Raw genomic sequence first — 21,905 nt, 5'->3', positions numbered from 1 at the left:
AAACGCTTTCTCTCTATGATCATGCGATGCTCATTTTCAGTTCAGTATTCACAAGAGTGGAGATTGCTGCACGTCTTCTTTTGTAAACGTGTAAAGGATGCACACGACAGCCCGATGAGCGACCAAGAGATAGGCAGGCATATGCCCACTCAAACTGTATTACGAGGAATGGCAAATTAATAGGAAAACCTTCCCAGTAAAGGTCTTACATGCCTAGCCTACAACACAGCCCCTATAGTGCAGTAATCACTACGCTTCCCATAATTCCATGTTGCCTAATCCGTGAGCGCAGAACTCTCTGCCGTCATACGACAAGGTTGAGCAAGAAGCGCGTGATGGAACCCATTACTATAACTGACTGAGAGACTGATTTGTCTCTCTCCAGCCCACACATGTCAACAGACACAGAGAGTCGACGGCGGAGATCAACCATCGACAGTCAAGGTGAGGCCGAGCTAAATAGCCTATTACTGATGTAGCTAACGTTAGTGTTGTGCGATGCTAAACTTTTTTTAGGCTATGTAAACTAACACACCAGCCATATACTTCGTATCGTCGATGTGCTTTAAAAGAAATCTGTCATATAATAAATAATCCTACCGCGAAATAATACCTACATGTTAATACATGCACATTAGGCTACAGTGTAATTTCAAGAAATTGAACAAAGGGAAAAGACAGGTGCATTGCCTATCCTTTTTTGATAATGACTGTGTTACTACTGAATTAATATATTATTGTCGTGGTCACTTAAATCAAAATCTGAGAATAAACCTGTGACGTATGATCACACGGAATACACTACAGGTTAGGCCAAAAACGGCAGATGGCGATATTGATCTGGTTTCATTTTACCATCAAAAGGCGTTGAATGCAGCCAGCAATACACTGGTATCCCCCTTGGACCGGTTCCTACCTACAACGTTCTCCATTATGGCTGCAAATGCGTTGATTTCCTCATGAACTAGATTTAATAGAGAGAAGGTATTTTTGTTGTTGAAAATATGCATACTTTCTTTACGAAACACCATTTCCAACCCCATGCTAATGATACTTCCTGATGTCACGTCCTTCGTTCAACTAGCGGTAAACAACAGATGGCTGCAAACAGATGGCGGCATGGGATATGCAACATCTGGGATAAGTGTTTGCAGGCATTAGCCACTTTAGCATGGTGGTGGAACATCGTGTTTCATAAAGAAAGTATGCATATTTTTTCCCGTTTTTTCGCCAGCCTTCTTGCCATTAAATATAGTTAAGGTGGAAATCGATGCCTTTGCAGACCGAATGGAGGAAGAACCGGTCCACTGGGATACGGGTTTATTGCCTGCTGCATACAATGCAGACTGTAAAATGGAAATGACTCAATATCACCATCTGCCGGCCTTTGGGCTAGCAACAGGTGTGGTGATACAGATGGTTTGTAGGGACTGATGGTTTGTTTACATAGCTGGTTAGAACTAACATAGCAGGTTAGGGGAGTTAACGTAGCAAATTAGTAGAACTAACATGGCAAGTTAGGAGAATTAGGTTAAGGTTAGGAAAAGGGTTAGATTTAAAATGCTAGTTGTCACCAACTGTTGTCACTGATAGGACAACTAGATAGAGCTGTAGGCCTACTCCATATAACGACAACCATAAAAAGATAAACAGACCATCAGTCCCGACAAAACAGTAGTATTATAACACCGTCACCAACATATGCTCGCACACCTGTCACGCAGGATTTTTTTCCTTGTGTCAAATGTCCTGCTCAGAATTTTAGAATTCATTATGCTGCTACCCTTTGGATTGAGCTACAATACAGTTGACATTTTTTTACTTAACTAGATAGGTGATAACATTGTGGACTTTTTGCTTTTCCTCAACCCCAATTTTGACCTTTTACCCAATCATCCCCAGTCATATCCATAGGAATAGAATCTCATTCTAGTTATGTGGTCATATCAGTGATTGGAGGAAGGGAGGACAGAAGGATGCATTTTGAAAGTATCCGATCAAAGACATAGCTTACTTTGTAGGATGAGTCCATTGGATACATACACTTCATGACCAAAAGTATGTGGACACCTGCTTGTCGAACATCTCAGCCACAAGAGCATTAATCTTGGGAGATTAGGGCTGACTCACAGTCTGCGTTCCAATTCATCCCAAAGGTGTTAGATGGGGTTGAGGTCAGGGCTTTGTGCAGGCCAGTCAAGTTCTTCCACACCGATCTCGACAAACCATTTCTGTATGGACCTCGCTTTGTGCATGAGGGCATTGTCATGCTGAAACAGGAAAGTGCCTTCCCCAAACTCTTGCCACAAGGTTGGAGGCACAGAATTGTCTAGAATCAAATTCAACTTTATTTGTCACATGCGCCGAATACAACATGTGTAGAGCTTACCGTGAAATGCTTACTTACAAGCCCTTAACTAACAGTGCAGTTCAAGAAAGAATTAAGAAAATATTTACCAAATAAACTAAAGTGAAAAATTATAACTAGGCAAGTCAGTTATGAACAAATTCTTATTTATAATAACGGCCTACCCCGGCCAAACCCGGACGACGCTGAGCCAATTGTGTGCCGCCCTATGGAACTCCCAATCACGGCTGGTTGTGATTCAGCCTGGGTGTCTGTAGTGAGTGACGCCTCTAGCACTGAGATGCCCCACTCGGGAGCCCCCCGAGTGACTAGGTATATACAGGGGCTACCGGTACCGAATCAATGTGCGGGTTAGTTAAGGTAATTTGTACATGTAAGTAGGAGTGAAGTAACTATGCATAGATAATAAAAAGCAAATAAAAGGCTACCTGCCTCCCCATACCAGGCAGTGATGCAACCGGTCAAGATGCTCTCGATGGTGCAGCTGTAGAACCTTTTGAGGATCTGGGGACCCATGCCAAGTCTTTTCAGTCTCCTGAGCGGGAAAAGGTGTTGTCGTACCCTCTTCACGACTGTCTTGGTGTGTTTGGACCATGATACTTTATTGGTGATGTGGACACCAAGGAACTTGAAACTCTCGACCCGCTCCACTACAGCCCCGTCTATGTTAATGGGGGCCTGTTCGGACCGCCTTTTCCTGTAGTCCACGATCAGCTCCTTTGTCTTGCTCACAATGAGAGAGAGGTTGTTGTCCTGGCACCACACTGCCAGGTCTCTAACCTCCTCTCCTCCCTCTCAGGCCTACCGTTGTTGTGTCGCCAGCAAACTTAATGATGGTGATGGAGTTGTGTTTGGCCACACTGTCGTGGGTGAACAGGGAGTACAGGAGAGGACTAGGAACACACCCCTGATGGGCCCCAGTGTTGAGGATCAGCGTAGCAGATGTGTTGTTGCCTGCCCTTAACACCTGGGGGCGGCCCGTCAGGAAGTCCAGGATCCAGTTGCAGAGGGAGGTGTTATATCCCAGGGTCCTTAGCTTAGTGGTGAGCTTTGTGGGAACTATGGTGTTGAACGCTCTTAGCTGTAGTCAATGAGCTGCATTCTCATGTAGGTGTTCCTTTTGTCAAGGTGGGAAAGGGCAGTGTTATTGTATGCTGTAGTGTTAAGATTTCCCTTCACTGGAACTAAGGGGCCTAGCCCGAACCATGAAAAACAGCCCCAGACCGTTATTCCTCCTCCACCAAACTTTTACAGTTGGCACTATGCATTGGGGTAGGTATAGTTCTCCTGCCATCCGTCGGACTGCCAGATGGCGACGCGGGATTCATCACTCCAGAGAATGCATTTCCACTGCTCCAGAGTCCAATGGTGGCAAGCTTTATACCACTCCAGCCATGTGCAGCTGCTCAGCCATGGAAACCCATTTCATGATTCTCCTGACAAACAGTTATTGTGCTGACATTGCTTCCAGCAGTGAGTGTTGCAACCGAGGACAGAAGATTTTTACACACTACGCGCTAGGGATGCAAGATATATCTGTAAGTATATCTGAATTGACCGATATTAGCTAAAAATGCCAACATCGGCATCGGATTGATGTCTAGTTTAACTCCGATGTGCAAAACCGATGTCAAACTGACGTGCATACCTATATAACGTAGGTAGATGACGTGCATACCTATATAACGTAGGTAGATGACGTGCATACCTATATAACGTAGGTAGATGACGTGCATACCTATATAACGTAGGTAGATGACGTGCATACCTATATAACGTAGGTAGATGACGTGCATACCTATATAACTTAGGTAGATGACGTGCATACCTATATAACGTAGGTAGATGACGTGCATACCTATATAACGTAGGTAGATGACGTGCGTACCTATATAACATAGGTAGATGACGTAACCACGCCATGAAAAATACAGCTCTACACAGAACAAAAACATAAAAATACTAAGCGCACACTTCCAAGAACTAAACAAGTTGAAGTCGAGCAGTCATTTGAAAGAGTAAGAATATTTCAGCGAGACAACTCGGGCGAAATTCATTAACGCCAAGATAATGAAATTCATTGCCCTTGACAATCAACCATTCTCTGTTGTGGATGATGTTGGCTTTCGCCGACTGGCCGAGCACCTCGAGCCTCGGTACACACTACCAAGTAGGCACAATTTTTCAGATGTTGCCCTACCGGAGTTACACAGTATTCTTGAAACGCACATCCATGAGCTACTTGCTATGGGCATCACTGCTATTAGCTTCACAACTGACATTTGGACCAGCGATGTCAGCCTCATGAGCATGCTGAGTCTGACAGCACAGTGGGTCGATGAGGATTTCGTACTGAGGAAAGCCATATTGCATGCTCAAGAATCTGCCGTTTCTCATACCGCTGCATCCATTTCAATGGCATTTGAGAACATATTTGAAACATGGAAACATGAACACACTCCTCGCTCCATTCAAACAACTGACCTGAGAAATAAGCTCATCAACTGTGTCTGTAGCAGACGTGAAACCCTCTGTCATGGCATTGAAACACCTGCTCAACAAAACTGCCAACACAGACCATGGGGTTAAAACTTACAAAAGTACTCTACAAGAGGCTGTGAACAAGTGATTTGGTGGCATTCTCTCTGAGCCACTTTACTGTGTCGCCACCTAGCTCGATGCTAGGTACCAGACCCGCTACTTCGATGCAGACAAGAAACAGGGTTTACGTGAAATGTTACAGACACAGCTGGACAAGATGTAAACGGACACAGTGACAGTGGGCATCGAGGAAGAGAGGCCACGGACAGACAGAGCTGAAACTTCACTGTTTGAGATGTATGATGAAATCCTGGATGAAACTGAACAAATGAACAACGAAACAGCACAGCAAGTAAGTGGAAGAAATGGGTTTTGATGATGTTTTACTGGTAATGGGGACATACGTAAATGCCAACTAAATAACTTTTTGGTCAGTGTGTGGTTAGGTCTTATTCAGGGTTACTACTCATTTTAGTCTAACAGGCAGTGCTGTGTTTACGAAGTAGCTCTTTTTCCCCATGGACAAATAATGTCACTGAATGGTAGTGGGTGCTGTAAGAACCGATTACCAGTAAGACACGTCTCACAAGTTTGATGTTTCAGTGTTAAGGACAGGAACTGCCCCTGTTTGTGGCTGGCGGCCTGCTAGTATCAACATTGGATAACGTCTGTCTACCTCGTCTGGTTACAGGCATCATTAAATGTTTGTAACATGCAGTTGAAACTGTATGACCTTAAGGGACATTGAAGACATTTAGGCAGAAAGATGGGGAAGTTCAAGAACATCGTTTGTATTTATACTGGTAAAGGGAAGTGATACTAATCCTTCTGTATTTTACTAAAATCAAAGGTTATTGGTCATGTACACAGTTTAGCAGGTGTTACTGCAGGCCTACTGTGACTATGAGAAGCCTTGGTACAGAAAAACAAGTCAGGGGAACATTAGATCACACTTTGGCCTAAGTGCATTGCATGACTGCTTACCTGGATGAATAAAGGTTAAATAAATAGTGTAATATATTGGGTCATAAAGTTTATTTGCCACCATCAAGCACATTCTGAAAATAACCGACCAGGCAGGCACGCCTGTCTTGTTTCAGGCAGAGTTTTGTCTCCGTGAACAAGCCCAGCTTATGTCTGTCTGTGCCCATCTGTCTGACTGTGTATGTCTGTCTGGCTGTGTATGTCTGTCATGCCTCTCCTCCTCTTCCAGACATGAAGTACAGGGTCATTGTCTCTGACCTACGGTCTTAACATGTCTCTCAAGTTCCACCAGGACACCACACGCTAGACCAGTGTTTACCAAACACTTTGGGTCATGGCCAGAACCTCTTGTGCCATTGCTACATCTCCTCCCCTCGTCCACTCCCTGCAGATTCTCCATGGGACCAAGATCACCGGGGGGGGCACCTCCACGGGCCAATGTGTGATCGGCTGTGTGTGGCCAGCCTGCACTCCGAGCTGAGGGATGCCTGCACCCCCTCGCTTTCCCCCTCCCTCCTCCCCGGACCAGATGTCTACACGCCAAAATGTCCGTCCACACACACACGTGAGTACAAGGTCCAGTCACATTTAGGTACTATAGCACTAGGAGAAGAGAGGGCGGTAAGGGTTGAAATGGAACCGGGCCAGAGATAAACTTTTGGTTGTTATTATTAACCTCAATAGAGTTCGATTGTAACATGATTGAATACATCTCACCCTTCAGGACTCAGCGCCCATGCCTCTGAGGATGTATGGGAGGACGCCACCAACAAGACCACTATCAGAGCAGAGAACGAAGTGGAGGCCAACAAACTAGCCAACAACTACAGGGTATAGTACAGTATAGTATATGAAGCAGAATCAACAACATTGCAGATGAATGAAAGATTTTGATCCATCCCAGGGATGCAGCCCTGCACACAATCATACAAATTCACAATACTTACAATTTCAACACAATCAAAACATACACTTTTTTACAAGGAATTTAAGAAAAGTCACTAACAAAACACGATCCTGAAAAACAAACACATTCCTCAGTCAAAAAGTAATCAACCAATTGTCTGAAATGTCCTAGCGACACCAAAACATCCAACTTTGTAGAATTCTAGAGATCATTCCACAAGGTGCAAAATTAACTAAACGCAGATCTACCTAACTCAATGCTGACCAAAAGGATCTCCAGAGTTGACCATCCCTGTGATCCGGTCTGGTGACTCGTATATCTGTAATTTAACAGTGATGTAAGGCATGGCAGAAGTTTGTACGGGGGCTTTATAAACTAAAATAGAGCAGTGCATTGATCCACAAGACTTAAGAAAATGCATACAGAATGTAGTGTACTGAACCTGTCACCGGTAATAAAGCATAGTGCACTATAATAAACTGTGTCAATTGGCTTCAATACAGTGGCAGCTGCATTCATATATGGTGCATTCGGAAAGTATTCAGACCCCTTGACTTTTTCCACGTTTTGTTGCGTTACAGCCTAATTCTAAAATGGAGTTTGAAAAAATGAAATACCTTACTTACATAAGATTTCAGACCCTTTGTTATGAGACTTGCAATTGAGCTCAAGTGCATCCTGTTTCCATTGATCATCCTTGAGATGTTTCTACAACTTGTTTGGAGTCCACCTGTGGTAAATTCAATTGATTGGACATGATTTGGAAAGGCACACACCTGTCTATATAAGGTCCCACAGTTGACAGTGCATGTCAGAGCAAAAACCAAGCCACGAGGTCAAAGGAATTGTCCGTAGAGCTCCGAGACAGGATTGTGTCGAGGCACAGATCTGTGGAAGTGTACCAAAAATGTCTGCAGCATTGAAGGGCCCCAAAAACACAGTGGCCTCCATCATTCTTAAATGGGAGAAGTTTGGAACCACCAACACTCTTCCTAGAACTGGCCGCCGGGCCAAAGTGAGCAATCTTGGGGAAGAAGGGCCTTGGTCAGGGAGGTGACCAAGAACCCGATGGTCACTCTGACTGAGCCTCCAGAGTTCCTCTGTGGAGATGGGAGAACCTTCCAGAAGGACATCCATCTCTGCCGCACTCCACCAATCAGGCCTTTATGTTAGAGTGGCCAGACAGAAGCCACTCCTCAATAAAAGGCACATGACAGCCCGCTGGGAGTTTGCCAAAAGGCACCTAAAGACTCTCATACCATGAGAAACAAGATTCTCTGGTCTGATGAAACCAAGCTTGAACTCTTTAGCCTGAATGCCAAGCGTCACGTCTGGAGGAAACCTGGCACCATCCAAACGGTAAAGCATGGTGGTGGCAGCATCATGCTGTGGGTATGTTTTTCACAGGCACGGACTGGGAGACTAGTCAGGATCGAGGGAAAGATGAACGGAGCAAAGTACCGAAAGATCCACAATAAAAACCTGCTCCAGACCGCTCATGACCTCAGACTGGGGCGAAGTTTATCGAAGTTTAGCACACAGCCAGGAAAACGCAGGAGTTGCTTCAGGACTAAATGTCCTTGCGTGGCCCATCCAGAGCCCTGAAAATAGCAGCGCAGCGACGCTCCCCATCCAACCTGACAGAGCTTGAGAGGATCTGCAGAGAAGAATGGGAGAAACTCCCCAAATACAGGTGTGTCAAGCTTGTAGCGTCATACCCAAGCAGACTCGAGGCTGTAATCGCTGCCAAAGGTGCTTCAACAATGTACTTAGTAAAGGGTCTGAATACTTATTTAAATGTAATAATTAAGGATTTTTTTGTTGTTTATTTTTATTGATGTTTTTCTCCTTTTTCTCTCCAATTTTATGATATCCAATTGGTAGTTACAGTCTTGTCCCATCGCTCCAACTCTCGTACGGTCAAGAGCCATGCGTCCTCTGAAGCACGACCCTGCCAAGCCGCACTGCTTCTTGACACACTGCTTGCTTAACCCAGAAGCCAGCCACATCAATGTGTCGGAGGAAACACCATACATCTGGCGACCATGTCAGTGTGCATGTGCCCGGCTCGCCACAGGAGTTGCTAGAGTGCGATGGGACAAGGACATCTCTACGCAGCCCGGGCTCGTACCCGGCCAAGTTAATTTTTTTGTTTATTTTTTTTGTTTTGAAGAATTTGCCAAAATTTCTAAAATCCTGTTTTTGCTTTGTCATTATGGGGTATTGGGTGTAGATTGATGGGGAAAAAAACGATTTAATCAATTTTAGAATAAGTCTGTAACGTAACTAAATGTGAAAAAAGTTTAGGGGTCTGAATACTTTCCGAAGGCACTGTATATAAAGTGCAATATTGGGACGCAAACTCAACATTTAAATTCATTTAAACTCTATATCTGACATGGTACAGGTGTCTTTTTTAAGCCCATGACCTTGTGTGTGAGGCGTATACGTTTGTTTCAAAGTAGATTTGTTTAAGACTACCATGAAACACTCTGTGACCCTGATTTAGCCCACTGCTGTAAAATGTTAACATGGTTAAAACTATCATTTTGATATCATGGTCATTCCTTGCATCCATAGCTCTGTCGTTGAAATTGAGAGTTGTTACATTTCTCCAGCCTTATCCCCCGCTTTTTACTGAAATAGTGGTGGGGAGAAGGCTTTGTCATTGTTTTAACTGAAATAGTGGCGGGGAGAAGGCTTTGTCATTGCTTTAACTGAAATAGTGGTGGGGAGAAGGCTTTGTCATTGCTTTAACTGAAATAGTGGTGGGGAGAAGGCTTTGTCATTGCTTTAACTGAAATAGTGGTGGGGAGAAGGCTTTGTCATTGTTTTAACTGAAATAGTGGTGGGGAGAAGTCTTTGTCATTGTTTTAACTGAAATAGTGGTGGGGAGAAGGCTTTGTCATTGTTTTAACTGAAATAGTGGTGGGGAGAAGGCTTTGTCATTGTTTTAACTGAAATAGTGGTGGGGAGAAGGCTTTGTCATTGTTTTAACTGAAATAGTGGTGGGGAGAAGGCTTTGTCATTGTTTTAACTGAAATAGTGGTGGGGAGAAGCTTTGTCATTGTTTTAACTGAAATAGTGGTGGGGAGAAGGCTTTGTCATTGTTTTAACTGAAATAGTGGTGGGGAGAAGGCTTTGTCATTGTTTTAACTGAAATAGTGGTGGGGAGAAGGCTTTGTCATTGTTTTAACTGAAATAGTGGTGGGGAGAAGCTTTGTCATTGTTTTAACTGAAATAGTGGTGGGGAGAAGGCTTTGTCATTGTTTTAACTGAAATAGTGGTGGGGAGAAGCTTTGTCATTGTTTTAACTGAAATAGTGGTGGGGAGAAGCTTTGTCATTGTTTTAACTGAAATAGTGGTGGGGAGAAGGCTTTGTCATTGTTTTAACTGAAATAGTGTTGGGGAGAAGGCTTTGTCATTGTTTTAACTGCTGATTTGCCACTGTACGCAGGGTGTCTAGCACATCACAAGTAGAGTTGTTGAAATGAAAACAAATATTCACTAAATCTGAAGTTAGGAAGTATGTTTTGTACAGTACAGGTTCAAATGAACTGTCTAAATCATATGTGCACATTTACTCTCTCGCTGTGTGTGTGCGCGTGTTTTAGTTTGGATTTAGGAAGTGGAAGAGTCATGTGACGGAGCGTCCCTTTGAGGACAGGTCGGATGTGGTCAAGGAGCTCTATTCAGAGCTCAACGCCATCAAACCACACACAGGTGAGTGTTTGTGTGTTTTTTTTTTGTGTATTTGTGCTTGTAAGGAGGAAAAGTAGTCAACTCTACAGATGTCACTGTGATACTCGGTACAAACCCTGAAGTCCTCAATCATGGCTTGCTGTGAATAGGACTACATGTCGTCATCACTAATTTCTCTCTGTCTGTGTCTCTGATGTTAGGTCATCTGATCACCTGTGGAAATGTGGTGTATGTGTTGTTGTTTGGCTGGTGGGTGTCTCTGGTCTACCTCCTGGTCAGCATACTGATGTTCATCACCATCATTGGAGTACCATATGGTATGGATCTCCATTGGCAGTACTGTCTATCCTTTGGCAGTACTGTGTTATCAAATTTGATTTGTCACATGCGCCGAATACAACAGGTGTAGACCTTACAGTGAAAGGCTTACTTACAAGACCTTAACCAACAATGTTTTAATACGTTTTAAGAAAAAATAGATAAGTTCAAAAAATAGAAAATAAAAGTAACAAATAATTAAACAGCAGTAGTAAAATGACAACAGCGAGGCTATATACAAGGGGTACGGGTACAGAGTCAATGTGGAGGGGCACCGGCTAGTCGAGGTAATTGAGGTAATATGCACATGTAGGTAGAGTTAAAAATGACTATGCCTAGATAATAAACAGAGAGTAGCAGCAGCGTAGCCCTTTGATTAGCTGTTCAGGAGTCTTATGGCTTGGGGGTAGAAGCTGTTAATGAGCCTTTTGGACCTAGACTTGGCGCTGCGGTACCCCATGCTGTGCGGTAGCAGAGACAACAGTCTATGACTAGGGTGGCTGGAGTCGTTGACCATTTTTAGGTCCTTCCTCTGACAGTCAGGGGGGCAGTCAGTCAGGGGGGCAGTCAGGAAGTCCAGGATCCAGTTACATAGGGAGGTGTTTAGTCCCAGGGTCCTTAGCTTAGTGATGAGCTTTGAGGGCACTATGGTGTTGACTACAGCTCAACGTTCAATGAATAGCATTCTCACGTAGGTGTTTCTTTTGTCCATGTGGGAAAGGGCAGTGTTGAGTGCAATAGAGATTGCATCATCTTTGTATCTGTTAGGGTGGTATGCAAATTAGAGTGGGTTTCTGGGATATTGGTGTTGATGTAAGCCATGACCAGCCGTTCAAAGCACGTCATGGCTACAGACGTGAGTGCTACGGGTTGGTAGTCATTTAGGCAGGTTACCTTAGTGTTCTTGGGCACAGGCACTATGGGAGTCTGCTTGAAACATGTTGTTATGTTGGTATTAGGTGTAAAATGTCAGTGAAGACACTTGCCAGCTGGTCAGCACATGCTCGGAGTACACGTCTTGGTAATCCATCTAGCCCTGCGGCCTCGTGAATGTTGACCTGTTTAAAGGTCTTAATCACATCGGAGAGTGTGATCACACAGTCGTCCAGAACAGCTGATGCTCTCATACATGTTTCAGTGTTATTTTCCTCGATGCGAGCATAGAAGTAATTTAGCTCGTCTGGTCGGCTCGTGTCACTGGGCAGCTCACGGCTGTGCTTCCCTTTGTAGCCTTAGATTTCGTGCACCAGCTGTTGTTTACAAATACACATAGACCCCCACCCCTTGTCTTACCAGAGGCCATTGTTCTATCCTGCCGAAAAAGCTTACAACCCGCCAGCTGTTATTCATGTCGTCGTTCAGCCAGAACTTGGTGAATCATAAGATATTACAGTTTTTTATGTTCCGTTGGTAGGATGTAGGTGCTCATAGCTCGTATATTTTATTATCCAATGATTGTACGTCTGAAGTAAATTCTTCCCGTCCGACTCATCAAAGAAAAAGTATTCCTCCAGTATTGGGAGAGTAATCACTGTCCTGATAACTAGAAGCTCATTTCAGTCATAAGATATGGTGGCAGAAACATTATGTACAAAATAAGTTACAAATAACGCGAAAAAGCACACACAACAGCACAATTGGTTAGGGAATCATAAAACGGCAACCATCCCCTCCGGCGCCATTATTTTCGATAATCAATTTCCGATTATCAATTGAATTGGTGGACTCCAATCTGAGATGAAACCTTTGTATCTTGTGGAGGGTGGGATTATCACATACTGCCATCCTAACATATGATTCCTTTAGAAATGATTGGGTCTCTCTCGCTCTCTCTGCTTTTAGGGAAGATGTGCTGGAAGTTGTCTTGGTATTTCTTATGGCCATTTGGGAAGTCCATACAGGAGGTACAGTAATATGTGTTTTGTCCATCACATTGCTTCCACTGGAAAATATCAGTTTAGAGGAAGTCAGTTAAAACTGTTAAGATACACCACATCTGTTTCAGCTCCTGTCTTCACTTCCTGTCTGTTTGTCTGTGGTGGCTGTGTAGCAGAAGTCCCTGTTTCCTTTCCCCACCACAAGCCATTAAAGGCAAATGTCCACAACAATCATGTAGACTTAAAGGTCTATGTTATCGCATATAAAATAGCTAGAATACAGCTAGCTTGTTGAACATTGTTGAACATGTGATGACTTATAGGGCAAAGATTAGACAGACAGACGGATAATGTCCTCTAAGGGAATGAATGTTGTGTCTGGGCTAAACTCTCTTGTGTTCCCCCTCTAGTTGGGAGGAGGTGTAGAGAGGTGCTGTGGTAGGTTCCCCCACTGTGAGGCCATCCCAGAGGATGCGGAGGACAATGAGGACACTTCTCCCATTCTCCTGCCATCACCCACTGAAGAGCCCATCCCAGACCTGCTACAGGGGCCACCGCAGCACAAGCCCTACTGGGTAAGAGTCTGATGTGTGATGTGGGGGCTTGTATACAGTTGCGGACAAATATGTTGACACCCATGCACTTTTCTTAAATAATTCCCAATATCTACTAAAATACAATACAACAAACTTTTGATCACCACACCGTGTTATTGGATTTTCAACATTGCAGAACCAGTTTTATTTTTCTGAACTTAAGTTTACACATTTGATTTAGAAAATAAAGACAAATGGCATGGACAATAGTATTGGCACGCCGGCGCTAGTACTTGGTGGCGCAGCCTTTGGCCAAGATAACTGCGGAGACAAACGCTTCTTGTAGTCGTCAATGAGCTTGCTGTACCTTTCTGCTGTACCTTTCTGCTGTACCTTTCTGCTGTACCTTTCTGCTGCACCTTTCTGCTGTACCTTTCTGCTGTACCTTTCTGCTGTACCTTTCTGCTGTACCTTTCTGCTAACCTTTCATGTTTGTTTACTTTTTCTTTACGCACACATTTTTTTGTGATCACCCTCCCTTCACATTTCCCACTGTCAATTGTGAATGATAATTATTCAAGTTTTACTGGTGAAACGTCCATGCAGCACCTGTATACAGTAGCATAGCCTATCTGTGTTTAGTTTCAAACAAAGCACGTATTTTGCCTGGTGGCGTGCGCTGTTGAGTTTTGGCCACATGAGAACATTTTGACCCTTCGCACAATCATCCTAAAATCTCATAAGGATTGAGGTGGTGTTTTTTTGTCTTAGAGTAACTTTATACTATGCTACTATATTCGGCTCTGTTATGTAGAATGCTATCATTATGTGATATTGCAGACATTGATTCAGCTTTGATCTAACTTTATTAAACGAGCACCATTCGCCATGAGTAGCCTGTTATCTACGAGTAGAGCAGAGACTGTGCGTAAAGTAGAGTGTCATGCGCAGAAGTTTCGAGACCTTTAGCTGTCGGGAAGAGGGGTCCAGAAAGGTTGGATCTGCAGCCACTCCGTGTGATGTATACCTTCTATCTGTCTCCTCTATCCTATGTAGCACCGTGTGATGTATACCTTCTATCTGTCTCCTCTATCCTATGTAGCACCGTGTGATGTATACCTTCTATCTGTCTCCTCTATCCTATGTAGCACCGTGTGATGTATACCTTCTATCTGTCTCCTCTATCCTATGTAGCACCGTGTGATGTATACCTTCTATCTGTCTCCTCTATCCTATGTTGCACCGTGTGATGTATACCTTCTATCTGTCTCCTCTATCCTATGTAGCACCGTGTGATGTATACCTTCTATCTGTCTCCTCTATCCTATGTAGCACCGTGTGATGTATACCTTCTATCTGTCTCCTCTATCCTATGTAGCACCGTGTGATGTATACCTTCTATCTGTCTCCTCTATCCTATATAGCACCGTGTGATGTATACCTTCTATCTGTCTCCTCTATCCTATGTAGCACCGTGTGATGTATACCTTCTATCTGTCTCCTCTATCCTATGTAGCACCGTGTGAGCACGTATGTGTGGCTGCTGTTGGGTTATCCTTTGCTGGCTGTGGTTCACTCCCTGGCCTGCCTGATCTCCTGGCTGCTGGTGTTCACCATTCCCGTGGCCAAGATGAATGCCCGGACCCTGGCCTCCATCCTCCTCATGCCCCCTGAGAACCTCTCGGTCTCCACCTGCTCAAAGAGGAAGGTAGGGGCAGGGCAGGCAGACAGGGCGCTGATAATTTAAGCATTTAAGCCAGGTATAGCCAGATCTCCTCCTTGGGAGCTGGCTATGCAGGCTTTTGTTCCAACCCTGCTGTAACACACCTGTTTTAGAAAATCTAAGGCCTTGGTGAGCAGCTGATGAAATGAATAAGATTGTCTGGATTAGTTCTCAGTAAAGAAGCCTTGTATTATTACTAACTGTAATATCCTGTATGACTTCCAGCCTCAGGGTTGTGAGACTCGAGCGCTGCTGTGCTGCTACCACGCGGTCAACTGGTATTACTACAAATACACTGTGGATGGGATCAATGTGTTTGCTGTCAGTATCCTTTATCACAAGGCCTATAGTGTTGGGGCCAAAAGGACTAGGCCGGGGTTGTTTTTGGACCAGTCATTTGATTTACATTCTACATGTTGAATTCCTTAGTCCCTTCATCAGACCTCCTACCCCTGGTGATAGTGTCCCTGGTGATTGGCTATGTAGATAAAGGAAACCAGTTTGCCAGCTCTGAGGTCAAGTTTGCCACAGCAGTCGGCTCCATCATTCCTCTGTCCTACTACATCGGCATGGGCATCGCCAGGTCAGCACACGCACTCACACACAAATACTGTAGGGGAGAGTGGGGTATGTTGAGCCACCCTTGTTTCTTGGAAACCATACACAAAATGAACAATTTGACCATAATATTCTGGAAGAAGTCATCATTTCATGGAGTCTGTGAAGGAAGAAACCACATGGGAAAAGTGGTAAACAGTTGTGTCCAAAAGAAACAGATTTTCACCAAGTCAAATGAATTTATTGTGTTGAGGTTTCGTGATGCTTGTATATAAACAAAAGTAGAGATTGTGCTATACATCAGTTGGGGCCTCTTTAAGCGTCATTATGAGGTCCTAAACCTAGCATGAAAGTACATCCCTGTAGCTGTGTGGGCTAATGGTAAAAATGTTTGCCTTTGGGTAAGTTGAGCCAATGTAAGAGTTTTCTTCCCAGGTGTAATGTAAGTCATTATCACTGGGATATGAGGTAACAACAGGGCCTCAAAGTGTTTCAAAAAGTACAAAGTGTTTGTTAGGCGTTAGGCCTGTGTTAAAAGATGCTTAACAACCATTTCAGTCCTGAGACCCCAGCAAAAATGGTCTTTTCATGTATCTAACTTTCAATCAGCTGCATGTCCAGCTCTTATATTTATCCTCTCAGTGAAGGGTTTTACAATTGTATTTTCAGGACAACCAGGACTACAAATAGAACACAACACAATTTGATATTAAACAGTTGCATTCATGAGTTATATTGACAAATGAGTGCTGTAAGTACAGTACGTTTTTGTAAAAAGACCCGGGCCCGTTCTAACTCAGCCCCCATTAATGGTCGGTATCTACGGATGCAGAAGAAATTGATTGATCCAATGGTACAACCTATAAGTATGTATGTAGCGCATACACACTATGTTTAAAAGGGGATAGAAGTCTAAAACACGCTGGTGTTACAGTGGGACTCATTGGGTTAAAATGATTCAAAGACAAAAAAGCTAATTTGATTGTGTTTAATGGTGTTTGGGAAATGAGGATATACATGGTTTCAAAAAGGCAGTGATAATATTTCATTCGGTACAGAAATGTGTAGCTAGCAAAACCCGGGGTAAATTGTGCCAAGGGACAACTTTTTTTGGACAAGCTATGTTTTCAAGACTGTAATGTTTACATTAATTCTGAATTATTTCCAGGGATACACAACATCCTGACAGATATCTTTGTTAGAATCTTTGTAAGAAACTATATTTCCCTTGACAGATTGATGCTGAATGAAAAACAATGGCTCATCTTACCCCACTCTCCCCTACATATTCCCATAAACAAACATGCATACAGTACATGTATACTTGAGGAGCAAACATGACTAGGAATCCTCGTATTACCCTTTATTTTAAAGCTGAATAAAAACAATTGGCCACAACAAAGTCATATGAACAATGCCCCTTATCCCTTCTGCAGTATCTCTGCCCAGAGCAACTTTGCGGTGGGGGCGGTGGTGAATGCGACCTTTGGCTCCATCACAGAGATGACCTTCTATATCACCGCCCTGCTGAGGGGTCACCGCGCTGGTAATGCCTGTCTGCAGGAGATAGTTAAATCTGCCCTCACCGGCACACTGCTGGGCTGCATCCTCTTCATCCCTGTGAGTCTCACACACACACACACACACACACACACACACACACACACACACACACACACACACACACACACACACACACACAGAAATGTAATACGTCTCTTTTTCCTTATTCCTCTTTTTTGCTTACTCCTCCCCCAACCACCCACTCCTGCTCACCCTTTCTTACCTCTCTAGGGGATCTGTATGATCATAGGAGGGCTGAGACACAGGGAGCAGAGGTTTAACAGTCGTTCAGCTGGGGTCAGTTCTGCTTTGCTCTTCATCTCTGTGGGAGGTGAGTCCAGACCTCCTCACCACCAACTCCTCCCTTCGTCCTTACTCCTCACCCCGTATCCAAGACCTTCAACCCTAAACCACTTCTCACCTCGTACCCAAGACCCTCAAGACCCACATATCCTCAAAAAGTTTTATTCCCCTGGCTTACCCTCTCCTCATCCTGTCTCTGTAGGTGTGTTTGCCCCCACGTTGTTCTCTAAGGCGTATGGGAACCTGGTGTGTGACAACTGCACCAATTCCACAGGGGACAACACCACCAGCGGGTCCTTCGCCTGCCGCAACTGTCACTACGACCTGGTCAGTAATGCTTAGTCATGCTCAATCATCAACAGACACATAGTCAAACTGTTACGTTCAATCATCAACAGACACACAGTCAAACTGTACCGTTCAATCATCAACAGACACACAGTCAAACTGTTACGTTCAATCATCAACAGACACATAGTCAAACTGTTACGTTCAATCATCAACAGACACACAGTCAAACTGTACCGTTCAATCATCAACAGACACACAGTCAAACTGTAACATTTAATCATCAACAGACACACAGTCAAACTGTTACGTTCAATCATCAACAGACACACAGTCAAACTGTACCGTTCAATCATCAACAGACACACAGTCAAACTGTAACATTCAATCATCAACAGACACACAGTCAAACTGTAACATTCAATCATCAACAGACACACAGTCAAACTGTACCGTTCAATCATCAACAGACACACAGTCAAAATGTAACGTTCAATCATCAACAGACACACAGTCAAACTGTAACGTTCAATCATCAACAGACACACAGTCAAACTGTAACATTCAATCATCAACAGACACACATTCAAACTGTAAATCAACAGATACACAGTCAAACTGTAACGTTCAATCATCAACAGACACACAGTCAAACTGTAAATTTCAATCATCAACAGACACACAGTCAAACTGTAACGTTCAATCATCAACAGACACACAGTCAAACTGTAACATTCAATCATCAACAGACACACATTCAAACTGTAAATCAACAGATACACAGTCAAACTGTAACGTTCAATCATCAACAGACACACAGTCAAACTGTAACGTTCAATCATCAACAGACACACAGTCAAACTGTAACGTTCAATCATCAACAGACACACAGTCAAACTGTAACGTTCAATCATCAACAGACACACAGTCAAACTGTAACATTCAATCATCAACAGACACACAGTCAAACTGTAATTTCGCAAAGTAACAGAAACACTCTTCTGTATAGTACTGTATCAGACAGTCGTGTGGCACTGAGTATTTCACCTGATGATATATTGTCATCTTACCAACAGAGTGAGAACAACTACACCTTGTTCCACAGCCACATCCAGTGAGTGTTGCGAGGTTCTGCTCCAAATTATTAGTACTTTTTTTGTAACTCGATGATCTTAGTGAATATTTAAAATATATATACTTTTGTAAAGAATTGTGATACTCATCTTTATTTGTGTGTGCATTTGTGTGTGTGTCTCAGGCCACTGGTGTACACGGTCTCCTTCCTTCTGCCTGTTGCTTACATCATTGGTTTAATCTTCACACTGAAGACACACTCACACATCTACGACATTCACGTTGGCGAGGGACATGGTAAGGGTAAAATACACAGTTATAAACTGTATAAGTAACCGCCATCCATAACTGTGTGTTTATGTGTGTCTGCAGTGACCGGCCACCATGGTGCAGTTGTCCACTGGTCTCGGTGGAGAGCTCTGGCCATCCTCATCATAGCCACTCTACTGATGTCAGCCTGCGCTGATGTCACCACTGAACACATCCAGCCCATACTGAGTCAGCCCAATATCTCACAGGTACACACACCACACCACACCACACACACACACACACACACACACACACACACACACACACACACACACACACACACACACACACACACACACCACACCACACCACACCACACCACACCACACCACACCACACCACACCACACCACACCACACCACACCACACCACACCACACCACACCACACCACACCACACCACACCACACCACACCACACACGGTTGTCTTGTCATCATGATGATCTCCTTATAGCTCCCTCTCCTCTCAACCCTCACTATCCCTCTCGTTGTTCATCAGTACTTCATAGGAGTAACCGTGCTGGCCATGGTACCTGAGATCCCGGAGATTGTCAACGGGATCCAGTTTGCCCTTCAGAACAACATCAGTCTGAGGTGGGTCCTCACTAACAGAGGTCATGAACAGTTGTTTTTCCTAACCACATGATCTGACGGGGTAAAAACTGCGATGGTGACCTGTTGGTTAGCAGGAATTATCTGACTGAAACAAGTGTTTGTTGGGGAGTGACTGACTGTTCCTCTGTGTTGCTTTTCCCAGCCTGGAGGTGGGCAGTTGCATCGCTGTACAGGTCTGCATGCTCCAGATCCCCCTGCTTGTTTTATTCAACGCCTTCTACGTAAGACACTACCCCTTGACTGTACCTGTCACTAGATAACTAATCAATAATATAAGTCCAGTTGAGAAAGGAAACACCATGTAGCAGGAGCAGAACCTGGTCAGATTAAATGGAGCTCCAACTAAGGTAGGTGTGATTGTTACTAAAGTAGCATCTAATTGGTGCACTCTCAGTTGATGTCAGCTAAGGCGGGCACTCGGATTCCCTTTCTGAATTGGCTTAAATTTTCATGGATGGATTTTTTAAATGTTTTTTTCATTTGATTTGTCAGCTCACCCTTTAGACCATAGTTATACCATGGTAGACTATAGAAAATAAATATGTTGATGGTAAAAACAGACAAGTCATTTCCTGCGTGTGTGTGTTATGACAGGATGTGGGCTTTGTGCTAATATTCTGTGACCTGCATCTGTGGGCCAGCATCTTCAGCGTGGTCCTCGTCAACTACATCTTCATGGATGGCAAATCGGACTACTTCCAAGGTAAGGCGTGACTGGAGGGTTTGCCTCAGAGCGATCCATCCCAACCTGTATGCCTGACTGTTTCTGCATCAGCCAACGTGGCATTGTAAACAACAGTGTTGTTCAATGCAGAAACAGTCAGCTACACTGTACACAGGCTAAGGTAATCAATTAACACGTTGAAATGATCATTGATCCAACCAAATCATCCTTGTCCATCTGTTGCCGGTCATCGTAGGATATTGATTATTTGAGCATGATAGAGAACTGCCCTCTAGTGGATTAAGTGTTTAATTGGACAGTTTTCTCCTCTGGTCAGGCACTGCTCTGGTGGTGGTCTACCTCATCCTCCTGGCATCCTACTTCTTCGCTCCATCGCCAGCTGGCTGCTGAGGGACTAATCTGAGCATCATCTTGTTACCTTTTATATCAGACTAAGTTGCATTCAATATGTTTTTTTTTACTTAGTTAAGTTATTTATGGAATTGAATATTGTGTGCAGACTGCTAGAGAACATCTAGAAATTTCTCTGGACTGCGGTTCAAAAACAATTCTTCAAACAGTTGGTGAAACATTTCAGTGTTGAACACTGTAGTGTCCGCACAGTCTCACAACTCCAGCTAACAACATATATACTGTAACCCTCCTGTTCCACGCTACATTTAGTCACTCATCTGTTTCTGTCAAATCAGAATCTACATATTTTCTTAGAACCACTTCTCTGAATTGACTGATTTAACGCACCAACCAAACCTTAGTACCATACTACCTTGCTGTTTAATATTATTGTTTTTAAAACCATCACTGAGCATGTTCAATAGAAGCTATGCAAACTGGAGGACAACATTCAACTGTCAAAGAGGAATTTGTCGGTGTACAGTTTGGTAAACTTTACACTGGACCTCTCTCCCTGTCTTAGGTTTGTTTTTATTTTTGTACTTGTTTGAACACCCTTAGGGTGTTTTCAGCAGCCTCTGTAAAAGAAGGTATTTTTGTACATTTAAAACGTGTTTAGAAGATGTCAAACATATTTTGTCAATGCTAAAAGTATTTTAATGCAAAGGAATAAATAATACATTTAATAGCCAAATGTGTGGGTGTTTAACGAGCCACAGTTGATTTGACGATAAATCATTCTGAAAGACCTTAAGGATTTTAAAATGTCAAAGGGCTTATCCAGACTTCCAGATCACTATGGTTAAAGGAACCTTTTTGAAACGTCAGCCACTTCACTTGTCAAAAGTCTGTCATCCACCCGACCCAAGCATGACAATTATCAAAGTTGGACTTTTTCCTGCATTACAAAATGTATTTTTTACAATCAGATTAATAAAGCACTTTTGTGGGGAAAAGTCAATCGGAGTGGCTAGGCCTGGGCAAGGGTTGTGCCCCTGCCTAGTCATGTTAAATCCATAGATTAGGGCCTAATGATTTTTATTTCAATTCACTTGTTTCCTTATGAACTCATAGTTTGTGTACATTTTTCAGAACACTTTAAATCTAGACAGAAATACTTAATTTCATCAGCTGTCTCAGACAATCCTGCTGGTGAAG

General features: G+C 43.5%; 1 protein-coding gene across 1 annotated transcript; it reads left to right on the top strand.

The window, feature by feature from the left end:
- Window positions 1-88: 88 nt before the first annotated feature.
- Window positions 89-21,441, top strand: LOC139406469 (cation/H+ exchanger protein 2). Its single transcript, XM_071149090.1, has 20 exons — window positions 89-444; window positions 6,285-6,458; window positions 6,618-6,724; window positions 10,415-10,523; window positions 10,703-10,819; window positions 12,663-12,724; window positions 13,108-13,272; window positions 14,750-14,941; window positions 15,182-15,281; window positions 15,398-15,539; window positions 16,951-17,134; window positions 17,309-17,408; window positions 17,583-17,707; window positions 18,745-18,782; window positions 18,927-19,039; window positions 19,115-19,260; window positions 19,554-19,648; window positions 19,812-19,890; window positions 20,264-20,372; window positions 20,671-21,441. The coding sequence occupies exons 1-20, from the start codon at window positions 393-395 to the stop codon at window positions 20,742-20,744; spliced, it is 2,283 nt and encodes a 760-aa protein (XP_071005191.1). The 5' UTR covers window positions 89-392; the 3' UTR covers window positions 20,745-21,441.
- Window positions 21,442-21,905: the final 464 nt, after the last annotated feature.

The sequence above is a fragment of the Oncorhynchus clarkii genome, chromosome 1 (assembly GCF_045791955.1).
Source record: "Oncorhynchus clarkii lewisi isolate Uvic-CL-2024 chromosome 1, UVic_Ocla_1.0, whole genome shotgun sequence".
Taxonomy (NCBI): domain Eukaryota; kingdom Metazoa; phylum Chordata; class Actinopteri; order Salmoniformes; family Salmonidae; genus Oncorhynchus; species Oncorhynchus clarkii.
The sequence above is the reverse complement of the archived record's forward strand: the minus strand, read 5'-3'. Positions and strand labels throughout refer to the sequence as shown.

Excerpts from the sequence above, each read along its gene's own strand:
- LOC139406469 (XM_071149090.1), top strand. The coding sequence starts at position 393 with ATGTCAACAGACACAGAGAGTCGACGGCGGAGATCAACCATCGACAGT. Across the intron at positions 14,942-15,181 it reads CCACCTGCTCAAAGAGGAAG|CCTCAGGGTTGTGAGACTCG; the intron begins GTAGGGGCAGGG and ends TATGACTTCCAG. Across the intron at positions 19,261-19,553 it reads GTCAGCCCAATATCTCACAG|TACTTCATAGGAGTAACCGT; the intron begins GTACACACACCA and ends GTTGTTCATCAG.